Source organism: Eubalaena glacialis, chromosome 3, assembly GCF_028564815.1.
Source record: "Eubalaena glacialis isolate mEubGla1 chromosome 3, mEubGla1.1.hap2.+ XY, whole genome shotgun sequence".
Lineage (NCBI taxonomy): Eukaryota > Metazoa > Chordata > Mammalia > Artiodactyla > Balaenidae > Eubalaena > Eubalaena glacialis.
Window position 1 is genome coordinate 28759644 of NC_083718.1, and position 23702 is coordinate 28783345.

A 23702-nucleotide genomic window follows, 5' to 3' on the forward strand; every position below is an offset into this window, starting at 1 on the left:
ATATAGCCTTTTATCAATTTGTTTAGTTTCCATTTTAAAAAGCACTGTATTTGTTTTATCAGTAATAGTGACTTTATTTCTCTAAGTTTCTTTCTGTTAAGACCCTCAGAATAGCTCAGGGATTGGCAAACTTTCTGTGAAGGCCAGATAGTAAATATTTTAGGCTTTGCTGCTCTTACAGTGTCTTTTGCAACTCCTCAGTGCTGCTGTTGTAGGGTGAAAGCAGCCACAGACAATATGTAAATGAGCGTGTCTGGCTGTGTTCCAGTAAAACTTTAATTACAAAAACAGGCAGTAGGCAAGATTTCACCCACAGGCCATATTTTGCTGACCCCCGGAGTAACTCATAAAAGGTAGCAGTAATTCTCGTGACACTGTTTTGAATTAGATTGGTCATATTAAGGAAATTTGTACCATGACACACTCTGAACAAGTTCTAAATGTGACAATCTTACTTTTTTAAAAAGTAAATCATATGATAATCTTGACCTATTAAAATCTGACACAGAATTGCTTTATTTATCAAGTACTGGTTCATTTAAAATATGATTTGTAGAGATAGAAGTCATACTAGTCTTTTATGAAATTCTGTTTCTATGAAATAAGGTATATATTTGCATATTATAGCACGTAAGAGAAATCACAATTATCCCCTCACTCCCATTCACTCCTTTTTAAACACCTGTGATTCTTAAGTTATCTAATTATTTAAGCAGTTGTCTAAGTTATTGTAAGATGTTGCTCTCACATACATTTGTATTATGAATGATCCCTAAGAAGTAACTATCTCAAAAAATATTATTTTACATGATGACAATGAAATATAGTATGTATTTTTTTAACACCTTTATGGAGTATAATTGCTCTACAATGGTGTGTTAGTTTCTGCTTTATAACAAAGTGAATCAGTTATACGTATACATATATCCCCATATCTCCTCCCTCTTGCGTCTCCCTCCCACCCTCCCTATCCTATCCCTCTAGGTGGTCACAAAGCACCCAGCTGATCTCCCTGTGCTATGTGGCTGCTTCCCACTAGCTATCGATTTTACATTTGGTAGTGTATATATGTCCATGCCACTCTCTCACTTCATCTCAGCTTACCCTTCCCCCTCCCTATGTCCTCAAGTCCAAGTCCATTCTCTATGTCTGCGTCTTTATACCTGTCCTGCCCCTAGGTTCTTCAGAACCATTTTTTTTTTTAAGATTTCATATATATGTGTTAACATATGGTATTTTTTCTCTTTCTGACTTACTTCACTCTATATGACAGACTCTAGGTCCATCCACCTCACTACAAATAACTCAGTTTCGTTTCTTTTTATGGCTGAGTAATATTCCATTGTACATATGTGCCACATCTTCTTTATTGTTTTATTTCTTAACATATTATTGACTAAAGAAGCTATAAAATTCTGTTTTTAGGAAAAATGAACTATGCAACTATATCTATATCAGGTATGATCAACTAAGTGCCCAAATAGACCAGAGATGGATATAAATCAACAATATGACTGTATTTAGCCTGCAGCTTTGTATAGCCAGGAGTGGCAGAATTCAGCATCCCTATATCTGATGTCTGAATGGCCAAATAATCCTATAACGTTTAAATGTCTTGAATCCAGAGTTTTAAAAAAGAATTTAGTTATATGGTATGACAAAACATAAGTTATATAGCATTTCCAAATTTACTTAGAAGTAGTTAGCTCTTTGCCTGATCTACTCCCCCTCACCATTCCCACTTTATATTTTATGAATTCTGTTTGTAGGGAGAAGGGGGAGGATTTCCTGGATTTAAGAAAATGAGAATAATTTTGAAGTACTTATTAATATATCCAAAATGCTTAAAGCTGGAGGATGGAATTATTAGTCTAAAGAAATAAAAGAATACTCACTTGATTGCTAGCATTGATTAAGGAATGATATAATTGGGATGGTTTTGGTCAGTATCTCCATTGATCATTTCTCATTAATGAATCAACATATTGGTACATTGAAGTTCATTTAATGAGTTTTGTTGCTCCATCCTTTCTGATGATGAAATTAGACTAAATTTATTAAGCCACAGTGCTAATACTTTGTATATGAATACCAGTCATGTAGTTACCATATAAACAGACCACTAACTTTATTAGACAGTTAAGTGGCCTCTGCTCTCTAAATTTATTTACTTTTTAATATAACCTTAAGTTAAAGGTCTAAGTAAATGTATAGCATTGGACAGAATCCATGGAACATACACCGAGAAGAATGGATAATGTAAAAAGTCAGACATTCACAATTTATATGTGTTGTTTGTATCCATATTGCACATGATAGAATGAGATCTTTAGGTAGAATCATAAAAATTTAGAGCTGACCCATAGTTTACAGCTGAGCTCATTGAAGACTAGAAGCCTAGTAAGGGATTTACTCAAAGTAATGGACTAAGTTGGTGACATAGTCAAGATTATTGGATTCCATGAATCCTAGCTCCAGGTATAATGTTCTTTTTATTACACCATTCTGCCTTTCTAGAGATGAAATGAACTTTAGGTGGGGGAATTCATTGGATTAATTCTAGGAGATCTTTGTAAATCTAAAATTTGAATAAAGCTGCCAAAGATAAGAGAAGGAATGTTTTAAATGTATTTATACAAAATATATTCAAAATAGCATTATCAAAAACTGATTTAGGTACCCACTTTGATTTGTCTCAGATTTGTCTCTGTCTTCTCCTTACTAATGATGTTGTGTTTATTCAAATACAAATCCATTTGAGATACTTATGGTAGCTGCACCTCTCAAGTAAATCAGTACCTGTTTGCCACTGCCCCATTCATCATTAGAGGCAAAGCCTTATTTCATGTGCAAGTTAATTTAAGACATTTTATCAGTTCATAGTTCCTAATAACTTGGTGTTCACAGGAACAGATAAATTATTGCAACTTTTGTTGTACTTTAAAAAGTAAGTTTGCATAATTTATCAATACATGTCATGATATTAAATTTTGCTTCAGTAAGGACCCAAATTCTTTGTGATTACTTAGGAAAAACTGATGTTGCTTTATGATAGCATAAAAATTTGAAGAAATCTCTCCTAAGACTGTGTCAGTAGTACAAATTTTTTTGAAAACTCCTTTTCTGCTTAGCTCTTGTTTTTGTAAGTATTCAATATAACCTTTCTTTTCAACGACGATGGCCATCCAAGGATAGAATAGGCTGAATTAGGGACATTTGCAAAGGTACTGATACTGGACTTTCATTAAGAATTAATTTCTGGGACTTCCCTGGTGGCGTAGTGGTTAAGAATCCGCCTGCCAATGTAGGGGACACGGGTTCCATCCCTGGTCTGGGAGGATCCCGCATGCTGTGGAGCAACTAAGCGCATGTGCCACAACTACTGAGCCCACGTGCCACAACTACTGAAGCCCACGGACCTAGAGCCCGTGCTCCACAACAAGAGAAGCCACCGCAATGAGAAGCCTGTGCACCGCAACGAAGAGTAGCCCCTGCTCGCCGCAACTAGAGAAAGCCTGTGCACAGCAACAAAGACCCAACACAGCCAAAAATAAATAAATAAATAAATATTTTTTAAAAAGAATTAATTTCTCCCAAGAATTTATGACAGGGGGAGGGGCAAAAAAATGCATAAATTGCTACTGTATTCTACTTGTGGAAAATCTAATCTTGTTTTCTACCTAATCAGAGAATTTAATGGTTAATTTAACCACTTACATTGTTAATGTGAGAAACTGCCAGATAGATTTAGATAATTTCTAAGACTCAGTGATGGCACAAAGGGATGGTTTCAGAGAGCCTTATATCACAGCCCTCCCAGTCTTCCTCGACTCCTAAATAAACCAGCGGTCTGAATGAAACAGTGTGCTTACTTTACATACAGAGTCTCAAGACACATCCTCTAACTCCCACTTCTAACCAGTCACTCTGGATTCCTTCTTTCATAAAAATTTTAAGCCAGTGCTACTAAGAACCCCTTCCACCTCTAACATTAACTTATACTCTTGGGCTATGTTACTCAAGTGTAGTAAATTCTTAAATGTAGTATTTCTTAAACCCTAACCTAGATGGGATCTCTGCTATTGTATATTGTGAATTCTTTTCCATCTTAGGAAGATTCAAAGTTTTCCTTTCAGCATTTCAACACACTGTCTTAATTCCATGGTCATTAAGTTCCTGTAGGTCAGCCATGTGACATTTGCAACTTGGATACCCATAAACCTAAATATGCAGTCTGCAGGGGAGGAATTTCTTATTACATTCTTGAGCCTGAGGCAGTCTTTGTACTGATGTAACTGTGCTAAAAAGGGTTTGTAAGAGTGAGTGAAGGGTCTTGTTTTTGGTATTGCTACAGTAGTTGTCAGAGCCCTTAGGAACTGCTATTATCATTCCTTTGTTTAATCACAAAGTGTCAGCCATTTAATTAAAATGATACCTAAAAGATATATATGTGTGTGTGTATATTTATCATAGATAGATATTAGAATATATATGAATTGTATATTAGAAAGCTTTTAAAAACTTAAAAGTTAAAAACTCTTAAACTTTCTAATAGGAAGAGTTTAATTTTATTCTAGGCACCAGCAAGAGCAGAAAAAGGAGCCTAGTGTTTTCTTGCTATAATTTCTTGTTCACAAAGCACAGAGGAAAAAAGATTTCAAAATCTACCAAATCAAGATCCTCTGTCAAATAATGCCTGTCCAATTCAACTGGGTAAAAAATGTTGCCTTTTTAAATGGAAACTCTAGGATGGCTAATATTTTTGTCTCCTCAAAGTATGAACTATTAGATAACAAACAATCCTCTGATGCAAATTGTAAGCATTACCCAGATTTGAATATATAATCTTTTCTTTCAGACTTCCTATTTAACTTCATACATTGCTTTTGCTGGTGGATGCATCCATTAAGCATAAACATAATGCCCTGCTCTCAATCCTAGATGCTAAGACTGATAGTGGAGATAAAACAGATGCATATAAAGTTTTATAATAGAGAGTACCTGAACAGTCAGTTACAGTGTATGCATTTTTCCTTTTATGGTTAAAAAAAAAAGGAAGGAAAGCATTAGATTTAGGAGCGAGAACCAAAGAAAGGTGATTTGTAAATATTTTTATTCCTCCTTTACACAGTGGAAGGGTCCCTAAAAATGTTTGACTAAATCTTCTTTATGTTAGTGTCAAATGCACTAAGGAAGTGATTTCCAGGTGTTTTTGATATATCTAAGCCATTGATCTGCTTTGGAAAGATTACCAGGTGATTCTGTGCATCCTTCACATTTGTGAATCATAACACTGATCGTTCTTATATTTTATGAAAACTTTGTTATGCATCTACATAAAATTATTATTTATTTTTTAAACCAGACTGGATATTTAATTACCCCCAATTTATCTTTATACAAGATTAGATTTGGGGATATCATTTTTTTAAGGTGATGTATCTCTGACTGTTGTTCATACTGATGGACAAGTTGTTTTTGTCATTCATGCTCAGCAAAATGACATTTCAGGATGGTGAGAGAAGAAAAATAATTGATAGAAGAAGGTGGACACTATTATAAAATAACTGGCTCAAAAATTGTAAAATATTTTTGTTGTTTCTTCAAAAGAAATCGTTGCATATTAAAAAGTGTTTTTAATGAAGTCACCGAGCTGACAAAAGTGTTTTATAGGGTTCCATTTCTGAACTTTGCTCTTGTATAGAAGAGCACACACCATTTTGATAAATTATAAATCAGCCATTAAACTCTCCATGTTTAATAAATGATCAATACATTTATTGATTAAGTTCTACATTCAGTATCTCATTTAATTCTCAGAACAATCACATTGGAATTGTTACTGTTATTTACCTCTGTGTTATAGATGAAGTTGAGGCACATAGATGTCAATAGCACGCACAAGGTTACACAGTAAGAGATAAAACTTGAATTTACGTTTAAGTTCTCTGACTTGACTCCATAATCTTATGCACATTGCCCTCTACTGCCTCCTATGCAATATGCTACCTTATCCCCATTATGGTGACCTTTACCCCATCTCTCACAGTCATCCCGTAGGCTGACCTTATTTTTGACTATATCATTGTAATTAAGCTGATTTATAAAACAAGTAGAATGATCAACTGTCCTGTTTTGCCTAGAACTTCCCCAGTTGTAGAACTTTAAAGTCTTGCATCCTGGGAAACCCCCTCAGTTCTAGGTAAACTGGGACTCTTGGTCACTTTCATTCTGTTCCTATTCTTCACTCAAACCCTGTCCCTGCATCTCATTTCATTCCTCATCCCTCAACCCTTGGTATCTTGGAAATGAGATATGAGATTAGAGAATTAGGTATGAATCAGGATTTTTAAAAATATATGTACTTATTGATATTAAAAACAGTATTTATATGTTTTGATACGTCTGTATCTATCCACTTCAAAATAGTCTCGTCAAAATGTGGAGAATTAGCACATTAGCGCATACTATCATGTTTCACTTTGCATGTAAAGCACATAAAGTGAATTGACATAATATACACCAAATACATTTTATTCAATATTATTATGTATTATTTGATGTTTTTATAAGAATTTTTGTGTATTATAAAAGATATTATAGTATTTTAAGAACTTAATTTGGTTTTGTTTTTATATGTTATGATATATTCATATGTTAGAACAATAAGCGTATTTTTAAAAGTTAAGAAAACAACACACTCCAGTGTATATTTCTCTTTCTTGTTATGGCAAGGTAGGAGCAGGAGGAAGAAGAGAGTGTTGTTTGAAAGAGAAGGAAAAAGGGGAGAAAATCAGAAGCAGGAAGAAGAGAAGGGTTTTCAAGGTAGAAAGAGAAGTAGAGATTCTTGACGTTTCTGATTGGTTTCCGTATTTAGGACTTACTGCCATTTGTGCAAATTGGGTTTGATTTTGGGGTTCCAGTTAGTAGAGAATCATGAGGAAGATGCAATCTCTCTGAATTTAGATAAAATAAGAGAACTTTCATTTTTGAAAGGTTTAGCAATATATTTAAGGTTCATTCAGCTCTCTGTAGACAAGTCAAAAACAGACTCACTTCTCTCAAGTCTATGCAGTGCATGAAACGTATTGAGCGTTGAGTTCAGTTGGGTAGCACATTTAAGTTCTATACTTAAGGACTTATGTGTACTCTGAGCTTTCCTTCACTGAGCACAGCTTGCTTAGCTGTATTTAGTTTCTGGTTTATAAGACATTGGATAATATGACAGAGTATAACATCATCACATTTTATATGATTGTTGTCTGTTTATGTTCTTATATGGAGTTCTGTTTTGAATTTGATACTGACTTAGAGTTTGGGTAGGCACTTTCATACATCATCATGTTAAGGAGTAGAATAATGATCTACTCCTTAAGTAAGTTAATTATCATTCATCCTGCTACTATTTTTTTTCACATGTGTTTTTTGTGAATGCATTTCTGTATATTCCTTTAGGTTATATCTATATGACTGAGCAAGATTAGGGGCCCCATCTATATGTAAGACTATAAGGTTACAACTCAGAACTCACATGTATCTCTGCATGATGATAATTGTAACTTTAGGTTCAAATTAGAAGAAAAAGATCAATTATTGTTACTATTTTTAATTGCATTGGCTTTGCACAAACTCTTTTCCCCCTCGCATTTCATAATTTTCGCTTGAGGCAGATGATCTTACTATTTGGTTACATCTTCAAGATTGTTCTTTTTGTATTAATGGATTCAAAGAGATTCCAACTTTATAATACCTGTGCTATATGTTTTCATTTACTGTTGAATGTTTGACTTTCATATTCTTTTTATGTGTAAAAGGGTTGGTAGTTCTTTATTACAAAGAACTGCGAGAGAGGATATTGCCTTACCTTACAAAACAAGATTTAGGTTTGATTTATAACCACCACCAAAGAAACATTTCTGTAAGTGAATATTTTATAGTAGCACTAGACTCTAAGAGAAATGGTTGAAAACCATCTGCATATATCCAGAAGAAGATGCTTGTCTCTTTGGGATTGTTGAGATCACAATTTATTTTAAACAGGAAAAAAGAGGATTGATGTTTGCTTTGGGAAGTTAATTAGGCTTTACTTCTCAGAACTTATGCAATAACGGCTCTTACTCCTATGGGTTTAAAAATCGATTTATTATTGTGAAGTATTTGATCAAATGTTTCTTTTTACACATGAGTTAGGAAGCTACAGGGTTTGTCAGTACTGAAAAGTTCTATTAACTCTGTGTCCTCTTTCCAAAATATCTTACTCAACATTCAGTTATTTTTCAAAACAGTATTTTCCTATTTTTGAAGACTATAGAACAAATTATGTTATCTTTCTTACTACACAGTTGGAGAATTTGATGCTGGATAAAGATGGCCACATAAAAATTACAGATTTTGGACTTTGCAAAGAAGGGATCACAGATGCAGCCACCATGAAGACGTTCTGTGGTACACCAGAATATCTGGCACCAGAGGTAGGCTATGTTTCCATTCATAGAAAAAAATAACACTGATATAATGTTTTGCAAAGTAAACCATTTAAGCATTAAAAAAATAGCAGTGTCTACTACTTTGACCTGGATTTCAACATGAATCAAATCTGTTTTGCTCCACTTGTTCAACATGGTATTCTAGGGCAAAAGTATATATAAGTTAAGCTTTATAAACTATATAAGTACAAGGATACTGGTAACTACAATAAAGCCCATTTTTATTTCTTGGCCATGTGTGTTTTATTTCTTGATTATGCCTATTTTATTTCATTTATTAAAATAGAATAATTGAATGACTACAGCAAGAATGTGAACAGTTTTATAAACCATCTTGGATTTTCCTTAGGAACAAACAAACAGTGATAATTTGTATTTGTAATATTGCGGGTTTTCATACTTAATTATTGGGAAGTATTTCATTGGGAGAGTTAATGATATGACAGTAGCTATATTTTGGAAATCATGCCAAACCAAAGCAAGCTTCAACTAGTGCCCTCCCCATGCTGAGGATTCCATACTAATTCATTAATTTGTTTATTCAAACAATTATATATTATTCATCTACTATATACTGGGTGTTTTTCTGGGTGGTGCGTTTATACGAACAAGACACAAAGGACCCTGCTCTTAGGGAACTCACTTCTGGTGGAGGGAGACAGAATAAAAATAGATATATAACAATGTCATGCGATGAAGATGTGTCATGAAGGAAAAGAAGCTAGACAAAGGGAGGTTGTGGTGTGGTGGATGTGTTAGGTAGTGTGTTCTCATTACTATTACTACAAAACAGACCATTGCAAAACCTAACCGTTTTATGTGATTGAAGTTTCTGAGTCAGGACAGCAGGAATGACTGCTCCATGGTACATGGGGCATGGCAGGGGGTGACTCTGGCTGGAGGCTGGAATCTGGAAGCTCCCCTCTTTCTGTGTCTGACAGTTAATGCTGGCTCTCAAGTGGTACCTTACAGGGCTCTCAAAAGCCTGGTGGCCTGGTTTCCTCATACTGGTGGCTTCAGGGTAGCCAGACTATTTTGGCTGTGGGTTCTAAAAGTGAACGTCCTAGGGAACTAGAAACTGCTTGCATTTTTTTAAAACCTAGCAAACCATGAAGAAATGTTTCATTTGTTTTTTGAAAATTTCTCTTCATAGTATATTTTTTAAAATTTTGTTATCACATACCATAAATTCCGCCTTTTAAAGTGCACAGTAGTGGTTTTTAGTATGTTCAAAGTTGTGCAATCATCACCACTGTCTAATTCCAGAATATTTTCATCACTACAACAAAGAAACCCCATACACATTAGTTCCTCCCCTATCTCCCCTCGTCCCAGACAACTACTAATCTACTTTCTGTCTCTATAGATGTGCTTGTTCTGGACATTTCATATAAATGGAATCATACAATATGTGGCCTCTTGTGTCTGGCTTCTTTTACTTAGTATGTTTTCAAGATTCATCCATGCTTCAGCATGTTATTGGTACTTCATTCCTTTTTATGGCCAAATAATATTCTATTGTATGAACATAAACACATTTTATTTATCCATTCAGCAGCTGATGGACATTTGGGTTGCTTCCAGGTTTTGGCTGATAATGCTGCTATGAACATTTCTCGTGAATCCCCTTTTATGGCTTTGTTTCAGGAACTGCACATCATTTCTGTCATATGCTTATTGTTTTAGCATTCCTGAGCCTACACATATTTAAGGGGTAGTGACATAGACCCCACCTCTGCATTGTAAAAGAGCATGTGAGATGGGAGATACTGTTACAGCTGTCTTTGGAAAATATAATCTTCTACATGTGAGATGGGAGATACTGTTACAGCTGTCTTTGGAAAATATAATCTTCTACAGATAGAATGTTCAGGGAAAGAGAGGTTTAATCAGAGACCTGAATGCTAAGAGGCAACTATTGTAAAAATAGACGGGAAGAGCTTTCCAAACACAGAGAGCAGCTAGTATAAAAACTGTGAGGCAGAACAAGTTCAGTTCTTCCCTCAAACTCCAACAAGGTTAGTGTGGCTAGAGCCAAATAGGGAGGCATTAATCTTTGATGGATGGAGATAACTATTTATTGAACATGTATTATGTGCCACATGCTATATATGTACATTGCATATTTGGAATAACCTTTTGTGATAGAAAACCTGTTTTTTTAAAGGTGAGGGAACTGAGGATCAGAATTTTTCTAATGTAATCTGTACAGTAAGTCCCCTACGTACGAATCTTCAAGTTGCGAACTTTCAAAGATGCGAACACGTGTTCCATCAACGTCAGGTGTGAGTGAAATTGCAGCTTGCCCTCCGTCTCCTATTGCTAACAACCCTTCAGCTCTACCATCTCCCACCTCCTCTCCCTTCTGCAGTCAGTAACTCTTCTTGCCTGTTCACTCGATGCCAGCCCCTGTATGCCACCTGTTGGACTGTACTACTGTACTTTTCAAGGTACTGTACTGTAAGATTAAAATTTTTTCTTTATTTTTTGTGTTTGTTTATTTTGTATGTATTATTTGTGTGAAAACTATTGTAAACCTATTACAGTACAGTACTATGTAGCCAATTGTGTTAGTTGGGTACCTAAGCTAACTTTGTTGGACTTACGAACAAGTTGGACTTACGAACACACTCTCGGAACGGAACTTGTTCGTATGTAGGGGACTTACTGTACACAGCTAGGAGGTGGTGGAGATAGAATTAGGATTCTAACTAGGTTCATCTTATAAAGCCTATTTTTACTTTTTTAACCACATACATCATCGCTCAAAACAGTCACTATTTCAAGGCCACTTATAGATGTAAATAATTGTCAATTTTAAAATAGATGCTTTGTAAATGCTCAACAGCAAAAGGTAATCAAAAGAATTAAGAAATAAGAATACATTCAGAATGATACTAGCATTCCTGTACATATAGTAACTAATGCCAGTTTATTATTACAATAGTTCTTTTCAGTTAGAGATTAAATTTACATTTCAAGAATGTTGAGTTACTGTAAATAAATGCTAGTAATTTGAAATATTAGCAGTATTTTTCACAGTAAATTTCCAAATATTATTTTATCGAGGGCTGCCAAAAATAACATTTTTTCTGTTATGAAATCTGGAGTTTAAAATTTTCCATTTTTGTAGCTGAATTAGGTAAAAGTTTAGAAATGTTGTTTCTTGTTTATTCAAATACAAGATTACGTTTTCTAGAATAGGATTGTTTTTGTGAATGTCATGAAAAACAAAATCTTTGTTTCTCTGGAGTTCCAATTGCCCTTGCTATACATTTACTATGGCTGATGATATCCCATATTTAGAATAACAAAATTAGTTGTGTCATGATTAGGGGAAATTATTTCTGTAGAAGATAAATACATCTCATTTCAGAAGCAGATGATCTCCTAAGAAACAAAGATATTGTTTTATATGCAAATGTCATCAACTGAAGAACAAAACCAAGAATTTAATGCAAGAAGAGTCCAATTGTTTCTAAATAGAAAGTTTACAATTCACAAGGAATTGTCAATTTCTTTTTAAAGACACGTAAGAAAACCTTTCTGTATACCTTTTAAAAAAAATGTTGCAGAAGTCTGGTCTTTAAAAGAAGTTTATATACCCCATGGCTGATAGATGTTGATTCATAATTAAAATCTTGACACCTTGTTTTTACAGGGGAGAGTGAGCATTGTGGTTACTATCTGAGGATGACAAATCTTGAAACAACTAACTTCTCATGCAGTTATGTTTTTATACTCTAAGTATTTGTGTCCAACACTGCATTTTGTTAAATCAGGGTAACTTTGTGTTATACTCTTACTTTTTTTTTATTTTTTATTTTTTTAATTTAATTTTATTTTTGGCTGTGTTGGGTCTTCGTTTCTGTGCGAGGGCTTTCTCCAGTTGCGGCAAGCGGGGGCCACTCTTCATCGCGGTGCGCGGGCCTCTCACTATCGCGGCCTCTCTTGTTGCGGAGCACAGGCTCCAGACGCGCAGGCTCAGTAGTTGTGGCTCACGGGCCTAGTTGCTCCGCGGCATGTGGGATCTTCCCAGACCAGGGCTCGAACCCGTGTCCCCTGCATTGGCAGGCAGATTCTCAACCACTGCGCCACCAGGGAAGCCCCTATACTCTTACTTTTAAAAACAAGAATTTAAGTCCTTTTTTCTGGTCTCTGATATGGACCATTTCACTGAAGAGCACTCATTCATTCATTAAAGAAATATTTATTGAATATTTATTAGGTATCATGCATTCTTTTAGGTGCTGGGAATACAAAGATCGTAAGAAATGTTTTTTGTCCTCAGGTAGCTTGCTATATTTACTAAGGTGATAGGATATGTAAAATAATCATCACTGTGCAAGAAAATAATTGCTTTACTAGAATTATGTACAGCGTGGTGAAAGGAAAAGGAAGGGTGGTGGGAGGGTCTGGTGACAGTAAAGAGGGAGCAGACTGAGAGGAGGCTGGACACATAGATCGGGATCAGAATGCAAAAGAGTTTAGATTTGATCTCATGGACAAGGAAAAATCACTTTTGAACTAAGAGCAGGGCAATAATGTGATCAGATATATAGATGGTCAGAGTTAGAGAGGGATTGGCAAGAGCCGAAACTAGCCTCTTCCCTTTACTTCAGATGGTATCTCTCACTTTCTTTGAACCTTGAAATTTCTAGTTCATACCATTATTAATGCCAGACTTTTCTTGATTAGTAGCTGCTTATCAGACTTGGAATATGTGCCTGAGCACTGCTTCTCTTTTGAAGGGCTCATTGTCAATATTTTCCCTTCTCCTCTTCTTATAGAAGACTTGTTTACCCATTATGGAGAGATCTTTCTGCAACCTATCATTCATCTAGCAGTGGCATCCGTTACCTTTTAAACTGTTTTTTGTTTTCTTTTGGTTTTTTTTCTGTTTTTTTTTTTTTTTTTGGCCGCACTGCACGGCATGGGGGATGTTAGTTCTCCGACCAGGGATCGAACTCGTGCCCACTGCAGTGGAAGCACAGAGTCCTAACCACTGGACCGCCAGGGACGTCCCTAAACTGTTTTAATCTGGTAGGAATGCTTTGCTGCTTAAAGACGGTTGAAGGGTATTTAAAAGATACTTCAAAAAGACTGTTAGAAATCGGTTCAAAGCTGATATATTAACTGTACTATATCTCAGGCTCATAGCTGATTTTAAAATAAACTTTAGTTTTAAATGAACTTAAGTTTTTTCTTGTGGCAAAGACCACCAGGAAAAGAAAAGTTTTATAGTATAAAAATGCCATTTGTTGAAAAAAGGGTATTTTTAAAGTATTTGTTCTCTTCTTTTGATGAAGAATTATAGACCTTTATTATTAAAGGGAAAAAAAATCGTGTCTTTTTTAAAAGAGGTTGCAGAGATACAGTCCTAGCAGGCATATAAACTATACATTTAGTGTGCTACATCTCTAAAAATGCATTAGTATATATAGTTTTAAAGTGTTTTTGCTCTTTCTTGTATTAGAAGGAAATAAATTTGACCTGCCATTTATTATGGACTATAAGATATTTTGAGGGGATTTTGTTTTCATAATCTTTACTATATTTTCATGCCTAGAAATTATAAAGAAATTAGAAATCACATATAAAATCTTACTGTTAAATTTTATTATTTGACTTGGCTCTCATTGAATCCAAACCATCCTTTTATGCAGTGCTAATTATTTAGAGTCTCAGCTTTGCTCTTGAGTTAGCAGTACCTGATCAACTTTCCAACTGTAAAACAGTTTGAAAATCAAATGTAGCTTACATGCAAGACCCAACAAAATTAAAAGTGTTAAGTACGTTTTGGCAGTTCACTTTTATTATGCCCAGTCCTCAAATGTACCAGCAGATAATCATCTGAATGTTAGTTATTTTTCACACGCTTATGTGATCACACAAAAAGTACATGCTAAAAAGAAGCAGATGGTGACAGATGGGGAAGGTTGAATAAGGTGGTTTTGGAAACCTAGAGAAATGCACTTCTGTAATAGTGTAAAAATAAAAATTATTTGATAATCAAGTTAGAACTAACAAAAAGATTGCAAAAAATGACTTGATTGTTGGAAAATGCATAGTATCTAGTGGTGGTTGCTGTTCAGGAAAAAAGTGTATATAATTTTATTTCATATGTGTAAAATACTATGTTTTTCAGTGGCTGAAAATGGATTTTTTGATGTATTCCTAGTTTTCAGAACCTCATTTTTGGAAAACATTTACTTGGTATTTTATTCACTTTTCTTTTGAAGTCTACTAGCTTTAATATCTTTTATAACATGTATTTTGACAATATCTGAAATAGACAAGAATATTTTGATAACTATTTTTTAAATTTATTTATTTTATTTATTTATTTTTGGCTGCGTTGGGTCTTCATTGCTGCGCACGGGCTTTCTCTAGCTGTGGCTATCGGGGGCTACTCTTCGTTGCGGTGCGCGGGCTTCTCATTGCAGTGACTTGTCTTGTTGCAGAGCACGGGCTCTAGGCGCGCGGGCTTCAGTAGTTGTGGCATGCGGGCTCTAGAGTGCAGGCTTAGTAGTTGTGGTGCACGGGCTTAGTTGCTCCGCGGCATGTGGGATCTTCCCAGACCAGGGCTTGAACCCATGTCCCCTGAGTTGGCAGTCGGATTCTTAACCACTGCGCCACCAGGGAAGTCCTTGATAACTATTTTGATACAAAGATTTGCTTAAAGTCATTGTGATTCTATATAGATAATAGCACAAATGGAAATTAAATTCTATGTAAATGAAAGGCCAAAAGTATACAATAACTTCTTCAGAATGGGTTGAGAGAATCATGTAAATTAAGGGTGAAGGTAGTTGGTAGTATGGAGGGTAGTGTACATGGTGGGAGTAGTTAGAACCAAACTCGATTTAAGAGTACTAAATGGAATTTTATTTATTTATTTTAAATACAACAAAGAATAAATGAAAAAGACAATTTTATGGGCTCTATCAATATTATCTTTAGGGGATCTTAAAATAAATGAATGAGGTCAAAGTTATATATGTTTGTACATTTCATCTGTAGATAAAAATAGTAGCACACATAGTTGCATTTTGCGTACCCTTGGACAAAATTCTACTGGTTCTAACAGATTATGAAACTAAATCTCAAATTCTAAGCTTTTTGTAAAAATTAAAAATTATTTTAGTAACTTTCCCAAAACTGTATACATTCCTAATATTTTATTTAATTGTTAATGATTCATTTAACAATTATCCTCTTGAGGTGTTTTTGAAAACCTTCATCTTCCTGATGGTTCTAAAAAGGTCTCATCACCAATATTAAGGGGAAAATTAAGTAAATGAGCACAGTGATTAGTTCAGACAGAAGTTGTCTGCTTTATAGTTAGAATTTATATTTAAGAAATTCTGTCATGAGTTGGCTGACTGTTCATACTGTTTCTGGATAATATTAAAAACCATCCCATTTTGCTATATACCTGAAACTAACACAACATTGTAAATCAACTATATTTCAATTAAAAAGAATTTCATAGTAAAAAAAAATCTCATTTTGTCCCCAAATTGGATATTGTTTAAGTATGAACAAAAATGATATTTTTAGTTCAATGTTAATGTCTCTCAACATTTATAAGTAGCAGCTTTTACTTCCCTAGAGTTCTGTCAATTCTTATAGTAGCTATTTTTCACCTAAAGTTCTTTTCAGTGTTATATAGTCTTTTGGTTTTAACAATCAGAATATTTGCATTCAGTCCTTTGGAATGATCCTAATTTAAGCACAGAGTTTAATTTTAAATTCTCTGCAACATAAGAACATATACAAAACTAACCCTAACTGGGAACACTAGTGATTACCTATAGTGTTTTACAATGGCCATTTTTACATTGGTTACAAAGACCCAGTTTCTTAGAATCCCATATTGTTTGTTGCTTCAGGATAAAAAGGAAGTATAGAAATCTCTGGGAAGATATGCGTATGATTTAATCACCAGTATTGTATCCATTTAGCTTTTCTCCTTATCAGGAATGTTGCCTGTTCTAGGCAGAGAATGCTTTTGAAAGTACGATGTTAGCTGCATGCAAGTACTTGTGTCTGCATGCTAGGAGGTAGCCATAAAGCTTACAGCATCTTAATTCAGAACAAATGGCACTTACAGTTTCAGTCTCTTTAGAATCATTAGAGCGGTTGAAAACTGGATATAAAGTATATATTTGTGAAGAAAATACCAATAAACCATGGAATTCATAATTCTTATGAAATATATAGTTCTACTGAAGCTGCAATACATTTTAGAATCTGAATTAGAAGATTTGTAGTTCATTTTTTTAGCCAGTTCCTGTGATGTTAGGAATATTAAAGGATTTCTGTAAATTATAAAGTATATAAATGTGTGTTTATATATAAAACACACATATAAGTTACCTGAAATATAAGGTTACCAGAAAAAAATTTGTTTGAATTAGCGGTAAATTGGTTCATCCAAGTTCGCAGTTTAGTTTCACAACATAGGTGTATAGACAGTTTGTTTAGATGTTTAATTTTTTCCCCCATCTGTTCTGTCAGGATTATTGATTGAGCAGTAAACCACTCCAGGGCATACATAGCCTCCTCATAACTGCTTGCCTTGAGTGCATTGTGTGGCCTGGCGAACAAGCTGAGAAAGGTGTTCCTTCAGCTTCCCAGTAAATCTTAATTGGGAAAAGAATATTGAAATGAATATGTTTTTTGAAAGTACCCAGTAGCCAAATATTTACATTGGGAACTTTAATTTATGGTATTATTTTAAAATATATAATTTATTATTTAATGTCATTCTTTGAAATTAGTAACCATTCAAGAGCTGTTCATGGTGATTTTTTAAACTCATCTGGGTTTTGATGAGTAGAAGTATCTACATTAAATGTTATCAAATATTAATCAAATATTACCAGAACATTTAATAGTAATTGATAACCTGCTGTGACTTCCTTGAGTCTTAGATTTTATTATATCATAAAGTGAAGCAATCTCTGGCTTCTAGTGGAAACATTGAAACTAAGCCTTTTTTCCTAGAGCTTGTGCTCTGTTGGGGTGTTTATTGATATGCCCCCTTGTCATTTTTTAACATTTACATTCTTTTAGTGTTCCAAATCCCCACTTGTTCTTTATCTCTGTTTGGGCATTTGTGTTAAATGTGCTTATAAAGTGAAGCTATATCTATGGTTACAGAGGACAGTAGGTGTAGAAGGAAATACTAAATGTCTGCATTCATATTTAAACTTGATTTTAGTTTAAACATTAGTGACATTGATTTCATGAAAAAGAGACACTGTCTTTAGTTTAATTCTTCAGGATAAGTCTTTCAGTGGATTATTTCTTTAGGAGCAGGTTTTGACCTGCATTTATATCTAGATTATATGATAAATTGCATTTTAATGGAGTTGAAATGTAACTTATCATTGTTGTACCTCTACATTACCATTTATCCTACTGGTTGGATCAGCCCTCATGATAACCATGAAGTAAATTAGCCTTTTTGCTAAGGAAAAAAAATCGTCAGAGGTAACCAGAAGGAATTGCAACTCTTAGGTTAAAGAATGTAAATTTTATATATTACTAGGCTGTGGATTTTAATTTCACTCTGGAATTTCTACATTATTTCAAAGTATTGTATTTTGAAATAATTTAGATATAAGGAGAGAGAAAAGCCGTTGTATGAACAGTGGTAACATGTTTTTTATTATATAGCCACATGTAGAATATTATAATCACTTTTATTTTTATTTCTTGTGTATTTCATCTTCCAGCTGTCTTGAGGTAGGAGTTGAACAGAAATCTTTGTTTTTAATTGATAGCAAAGACTCTTAGATAAAGAGGCCTGGCTGAGTTGTTCGGGTATTTTCTCCTCAACATTGCCTAAGTTTTACATGTCAGTAAGATAATACATTACGTCAGATTTGTTCAGTACAAAGTAATACAACAAACAGTTCTAATTGTAGCATTATGTATGTATATTTCAATTAAAGCTCGTATGTTCAAAAGCAAAACCACATATCTTGAGAATCAGTGTTCATTTTACAAAGCTAAATAAAATATATTTTATTTTATCGAGCAGATTTTTTTACAATGCAGTTTTATTTTTCAGTTGCTTATTTCTCTTCAAAAATAAAACCGTTTTTTTATGTACTCACTTTCCCTTCTGGCTGCAAACCAGGTATTTAAACAAAAATAAAGGATTGCCAGTTTTGCCAGCTGGGGATGAGAACCCGGCTGGTGAAATGTGGGTTCGGGAGGCAGTTAATCCAGCTTTTATGCTTTTTATGGTTTTATGAAAAAAGAGGTTAAAAGCCACATTTGGCTCTTTATTGTATGTACCACTGTTTTGTTGCTGTTGTAGGAATGCAGTAAAAGGTTACTTATATTTAAAAAAATTTGTTATTAGGTAAAATCTTGCATCTATTAGATAAAGGCCTACGAACAGTACATTCTACTAATTGGATGTGGGAGAGATACAAAAGTCACTGGTATTTAAAAATTATATATACAGCATTTCCTTTAAGTACACAAGTAGAATTCCTTCCTCTTCAAGTTGTTTCTTGTTTTCTATATGTTCTCACATTACTCATTTCAAACAAGTAGAAATTTTAAATATTTTTGGCTAAAGATAGAAACTAGAATTTATTGTTTTCCCCAAAAACGTCTTGCTTACTTTGTTATTTACAAAAGGGTTTTGGAAAAATGTAGAAACTGGACTTATGTTTATATATTGCCAATGCAGTTTCTAGTTGTCTTTAGCCACAAAACAATGATAAAATTGAATTAATACTAGGGATGTAATGTACAATATGATAAATATGGTTAACATGCTGTACGTTACATATGAAAGTTGTTAAGAGAGTAAACCCTAAGAGTTCTCATCACAAGGAAAAAATTTTTTTCTAATTCTTTAATTCTGTTTCTATATGAGATGATAGATGTTCATTAAACTTATTGTAGTAAACATTTCATGATGTATGTAAGTTAAATCATTATGCTGTACACCTTAAACTTATACAATGCTGTATATCAGGTATCAAGCTGTATGTCAATTATGTCTTGGTAAAACTGGAAGAAAAAAAATCTTTTCGTAGCATTTGAAAACACTACTAAATAGATCTTTAGATAACATAGTTTTTTTCTTAAAATTACATTTTCCACCTTTAAATACCCTGTCTACCAAAGTGCCTTTCATAGTATTTATAGCAATCATAGTGTAGCTGTCAAAAATATTATGTGCATTTTACGAAATTATTAGTTAAATTTTAAATAAAAGTCACATAGACGTAATCTTCAACAACATACTTACTTAACTCTAAGAAAGTTTAGAACATGAGTACTACTTTGTTCTGTACCAAATTCTCTCTAATGTCATCAATTATAAGATTTTTTTTGATTGATTAATTTCATGTATATGGTTTTCTTGATCTGTTTATCCCAAAGCTAAGAGGATCAGATAAAGTAAGCTTTAAGATTATTCAAATATAGTATCTTAAAATAAAATATTGAAAGATCCAAATAGATAAAGAAAATTCCGTTGGATGAGGAACATATGCAGTAGAAAGGTAAATCAAATTTTACCTTTCTGGGACAAATGGCACGTCATCATGTTTCAGTTTGAAGAGGTTGCTCTAACATAGCCTAACTTATACTTGCATATTGTTTCTTACTAAATTTATTTTACATGTAATGTGTTTGGGGAAATAAATTTAAGGTCATATACCCTACAAATATTGAGTCCATAATTTTTATTGTTTGTGTTTAATAGAAATTGTTGTGAGGTACTTAAACTTTGGATACCAAAGGTTATTACAACCCAAACAGTAAATCTTTATATTCACTCTGTTGCTTAAATATTTCCTGAAAGAGTTTAAACATGTAGGGGCCTCCAAAAGTTTTTATATTTATTTTCATGGTTGTCATGCCCTGGACTCTTCTCTAGTACATTGCATTTGTTTACTCCTATCTTTCACTGTTTGATTTGTAGTAGTTGGTTCTTCTCAGTGCAAGAATGTGGTAGACACATTATGTTCTCTATAATCAGCACAGTTTAGCTCTAAGTTGTTACTTAAAGTCCATGTTAGTGGAACCAGAATGAAAAATTAAGTAGGCCTAAGTGAAAATATGCAAATAGTTTTCATTTGATCCTTAGGGCACTCATATATTCATTTACTTAGAATCTGTTGCAATACCTTTTTTGGTACCCAGTCATTTCTGGATATATATTGAACATTTCACATATTTGGTGTGATTTATATCTTTTGTAGGATGCTTCATAATTTAAATGTCAAGATCTCAGAATAGCCTACCTAGGTTATGTAAAAATCTTATGTTTTATAAATAATGCTTTAAAAGCTAACATGTAAAAATTGATCTTTTACTGGTTTCACTTTTAGGTGTTAGAAGATAATGACTATGGCCGAGCCGTGGATTGGTGGGGCCTTGGGGTTGTCATGTATGAAATGATGTGCGGGAGGTTACCTTTCTACAACCAGGATCATGAGAAACTTTTTGAACTAATTCTAATGGAAGACATTAAATTTCCTCGAACACTCTCTTCAGATGCAAAATCATTGCTTTCAGGGCTCTTGATAAAGGATCCAAATAAACGGTAAGCCGCAAATAACACACAGTGAGTTACTGATGAATGTGGTTAGGAATTGTGATATGGAAATTAATTCAAATATAACTAACTCCAAGAAGCAATGTATTTGGTGTAGACATCTTCCCACTGAGACACTGACTTATTTTTAACTGCATAATATAGAACATTTAAAAAATTTCCTCAACTCTTTCCTAACTTGGAAGTTTTATACAGATTTTACCACATAAAGATTTTGAGAGTTTTATGAACAAACAGTTTCTTAATTGCCATGGTGCTTGCTATTGTGGGGATAGGAGGATCCCTGTTTTTCTTTCAGTCTCTGGGCTTTATATTTCTGCTGATTTACATTATAAAACAGATAGAACTGTCTCTGTACTCTCCTCCCACATGTATGTATGTTAACATATCTAACTACCTTTTTTGTTTGTCTTTGAAGATAATTCTTTTCCACGCATGGCTGAAAGGACTAATGGCAAAAATGTCTTTGTATACTTTGTATTTCTATTTTTGTAGCTACAGCTATGACCTGAAGAATCCTACAGCTCTTTGCTTAATGAGCTGTAGTATTCATTGTTCATGTTTATATATTTATTTACACATACATTTTATAAGTCATACATGAAATGACTATTAATTTTAAAATGTCCCTTAATATATGTGTTTGTATATACATGTGTATATTCTTTGTTCCAGTAGATATATATGCATATCAGTTTGTCTCTGAAAATCTCTTAGACCTTAAGCGTCTTAAGGGTAGGCCATTTCATATATTGTTTAATCTTCCGTAACACCTCACATAATTTTTGTTAATGTTCTGTTTATGGTTGATGCTCAGTATGTATTTGTTGACAGACTGAATTAATGAGTGAAGGAGTAAATGGATTTTAAATTGTGGGCTTTGTCTACCTTAGAGACGGTTTCCATCACATACTTCTAGCTTTTAAATTTGTGAGGAACATGATTTTACCTTCAGCAGAAATAAGCAAACATAATAAAAGAGGTACCATCTTTTTGCTTTGTGAAGAACCATTCAAACATGTTTCATAATTCTAGTAACTGAAACCTTACCTTATATTTATAAAGTGATTTTGTGTTCTTTGTCAGGGCATTTGCACATCTTTTTTCCCTTGCTTTTTAGTAGCCTGTGGAGTAGGTAGGATAGATATTATTCTCATTTCCATTTGATTGAGGAGAAAATGAGACCCAGGGAGGGTTAAGTGATTTATCCTAGTTCTCACAGAAAACTCGTGTAGAACAAGACTAGAAATCAAGTTTATACGTGCCTATTTGATATTTCTCTTGTATCTTCTTTACAGTGCACCGTTTTCTTAGTTTAGGTTTTAAAATGTATTCCATTTGATGTGATTGTTTCACAACTATTGTAACAAGTGGTACGTGGCAATAGATAATCTTTATATAGAGCTAGGATTTCAATTTTATCTAGTTGAGTTTTGGATCTAATATTTGCCTTAGATTTCAAGGGCAGTGAATTTTTAACCCATCTTTTTCTGACTCCTTCTGGTTTTCATGTCTATGTCTCATTCATTTTTTTATTGTCATTTCCCACCCTCCACCCACACCCCACCCCCTGGGGATAGCACGTAGTAGGTACTTAATAATTGTTGAATACACGTGAGGTAAATTTCTAGAATGTTAGTGGCCTGGTATGTAGGACAACTTTTAAAGTTTTGTCTACCCAGAGGTTGATATTGTCTAAAGAGAAGATGTGGTATTTTTAACTATCTGTTATTTCCTTTTAAGGTAGATATGTCAAGCCCCTCCACTGCTACATTAAAATATTGGGAATGCAAGGATGAATAAGATGGATAATCTCTGCTCTAGTTGTTCATAGAATAATGTGGGGCACAAAACATATATTCACAGATGCTCAGGTTAAACTACATACAAATGCTTTTGAAATTATTAGCTGTTAAGGGGATTGGAACACTTGAGCTGGCTCATGAAGGAGTTGGAATTTGCAGTGGCTTTCATGAAGAGAATTTTACATGTAAATAACAGCTAGAATTGCAAATGAACATGGCATTTGAGAAGTTCAGCAACTGGAGTGTAGAATATGAGTTGGGTAACATTGGCAGATGAAGCCGATATGTTAGATTGTAAGGACCTTATCTTTCTTAGAAAATATTTAATCTTTATTCAGAAGGGGATGAGAAGCCACTGAATTATTAAAAGTAAGGGATGGTGTAATCAGGTCTGTGTTATGAAAAGGTAACTCAGGAAGCTTTGTCATGGATAGATTAGAACAGTGAAGGGCCAGGGGCAGATAGGCAGAGTAATTAAGAATACATATGGAATTGTCCAGATAAGAGATGGAGTCCTTCCTAAAGCAGTAGTAAAGAGTGCTAAATAGAACTTTGTGAATGATTAAATAGAAATGGTGAGGAAGGGGAAGGAGTCAGGATGCCTCTGAGGTTTCCAACTTGGATGACTAGTTTGGAGAATGGAGTTATTATTAACAGAGAAGGAGTACAGGCAAAGGAGGAGGCTTGATGGGGTGGATGTTGATATTAGTTTTGCTATACCGAGTCTGAGGTTTCTATAGAAAACCTAGATGTCAAGCAGGCAGCTGAAAATAGTACCAGTGCTTAATAGAAACACAATAACTGATTTTCTCT

General features: G+C 34.0%; 1 protein-coding gene across 1 annotated transcript in view; it reads left to right on the forward strand.

Moving 5' to 3' along the window:
• AKT3 (AKT serine/threonine kinase 3) overlaps positions 1–23702 on the forward strand; it is a 332652-nt gene that overhangs the window by 218692 nt on the left and 90258 nt on the right. Inside the window, exons 10-11 of the mRNA XM_061187389.1 lie at positions 8343–8471; positions 20858–21072. Coding sequence (XP_061043372.1) covers positions 8343–8471; positions 20858–21072 — 344 coding nt within the window. The remainder of the gene's footprint in view (positions 1–8342; positions 8472–20857; positions 21073–23702) is intronic.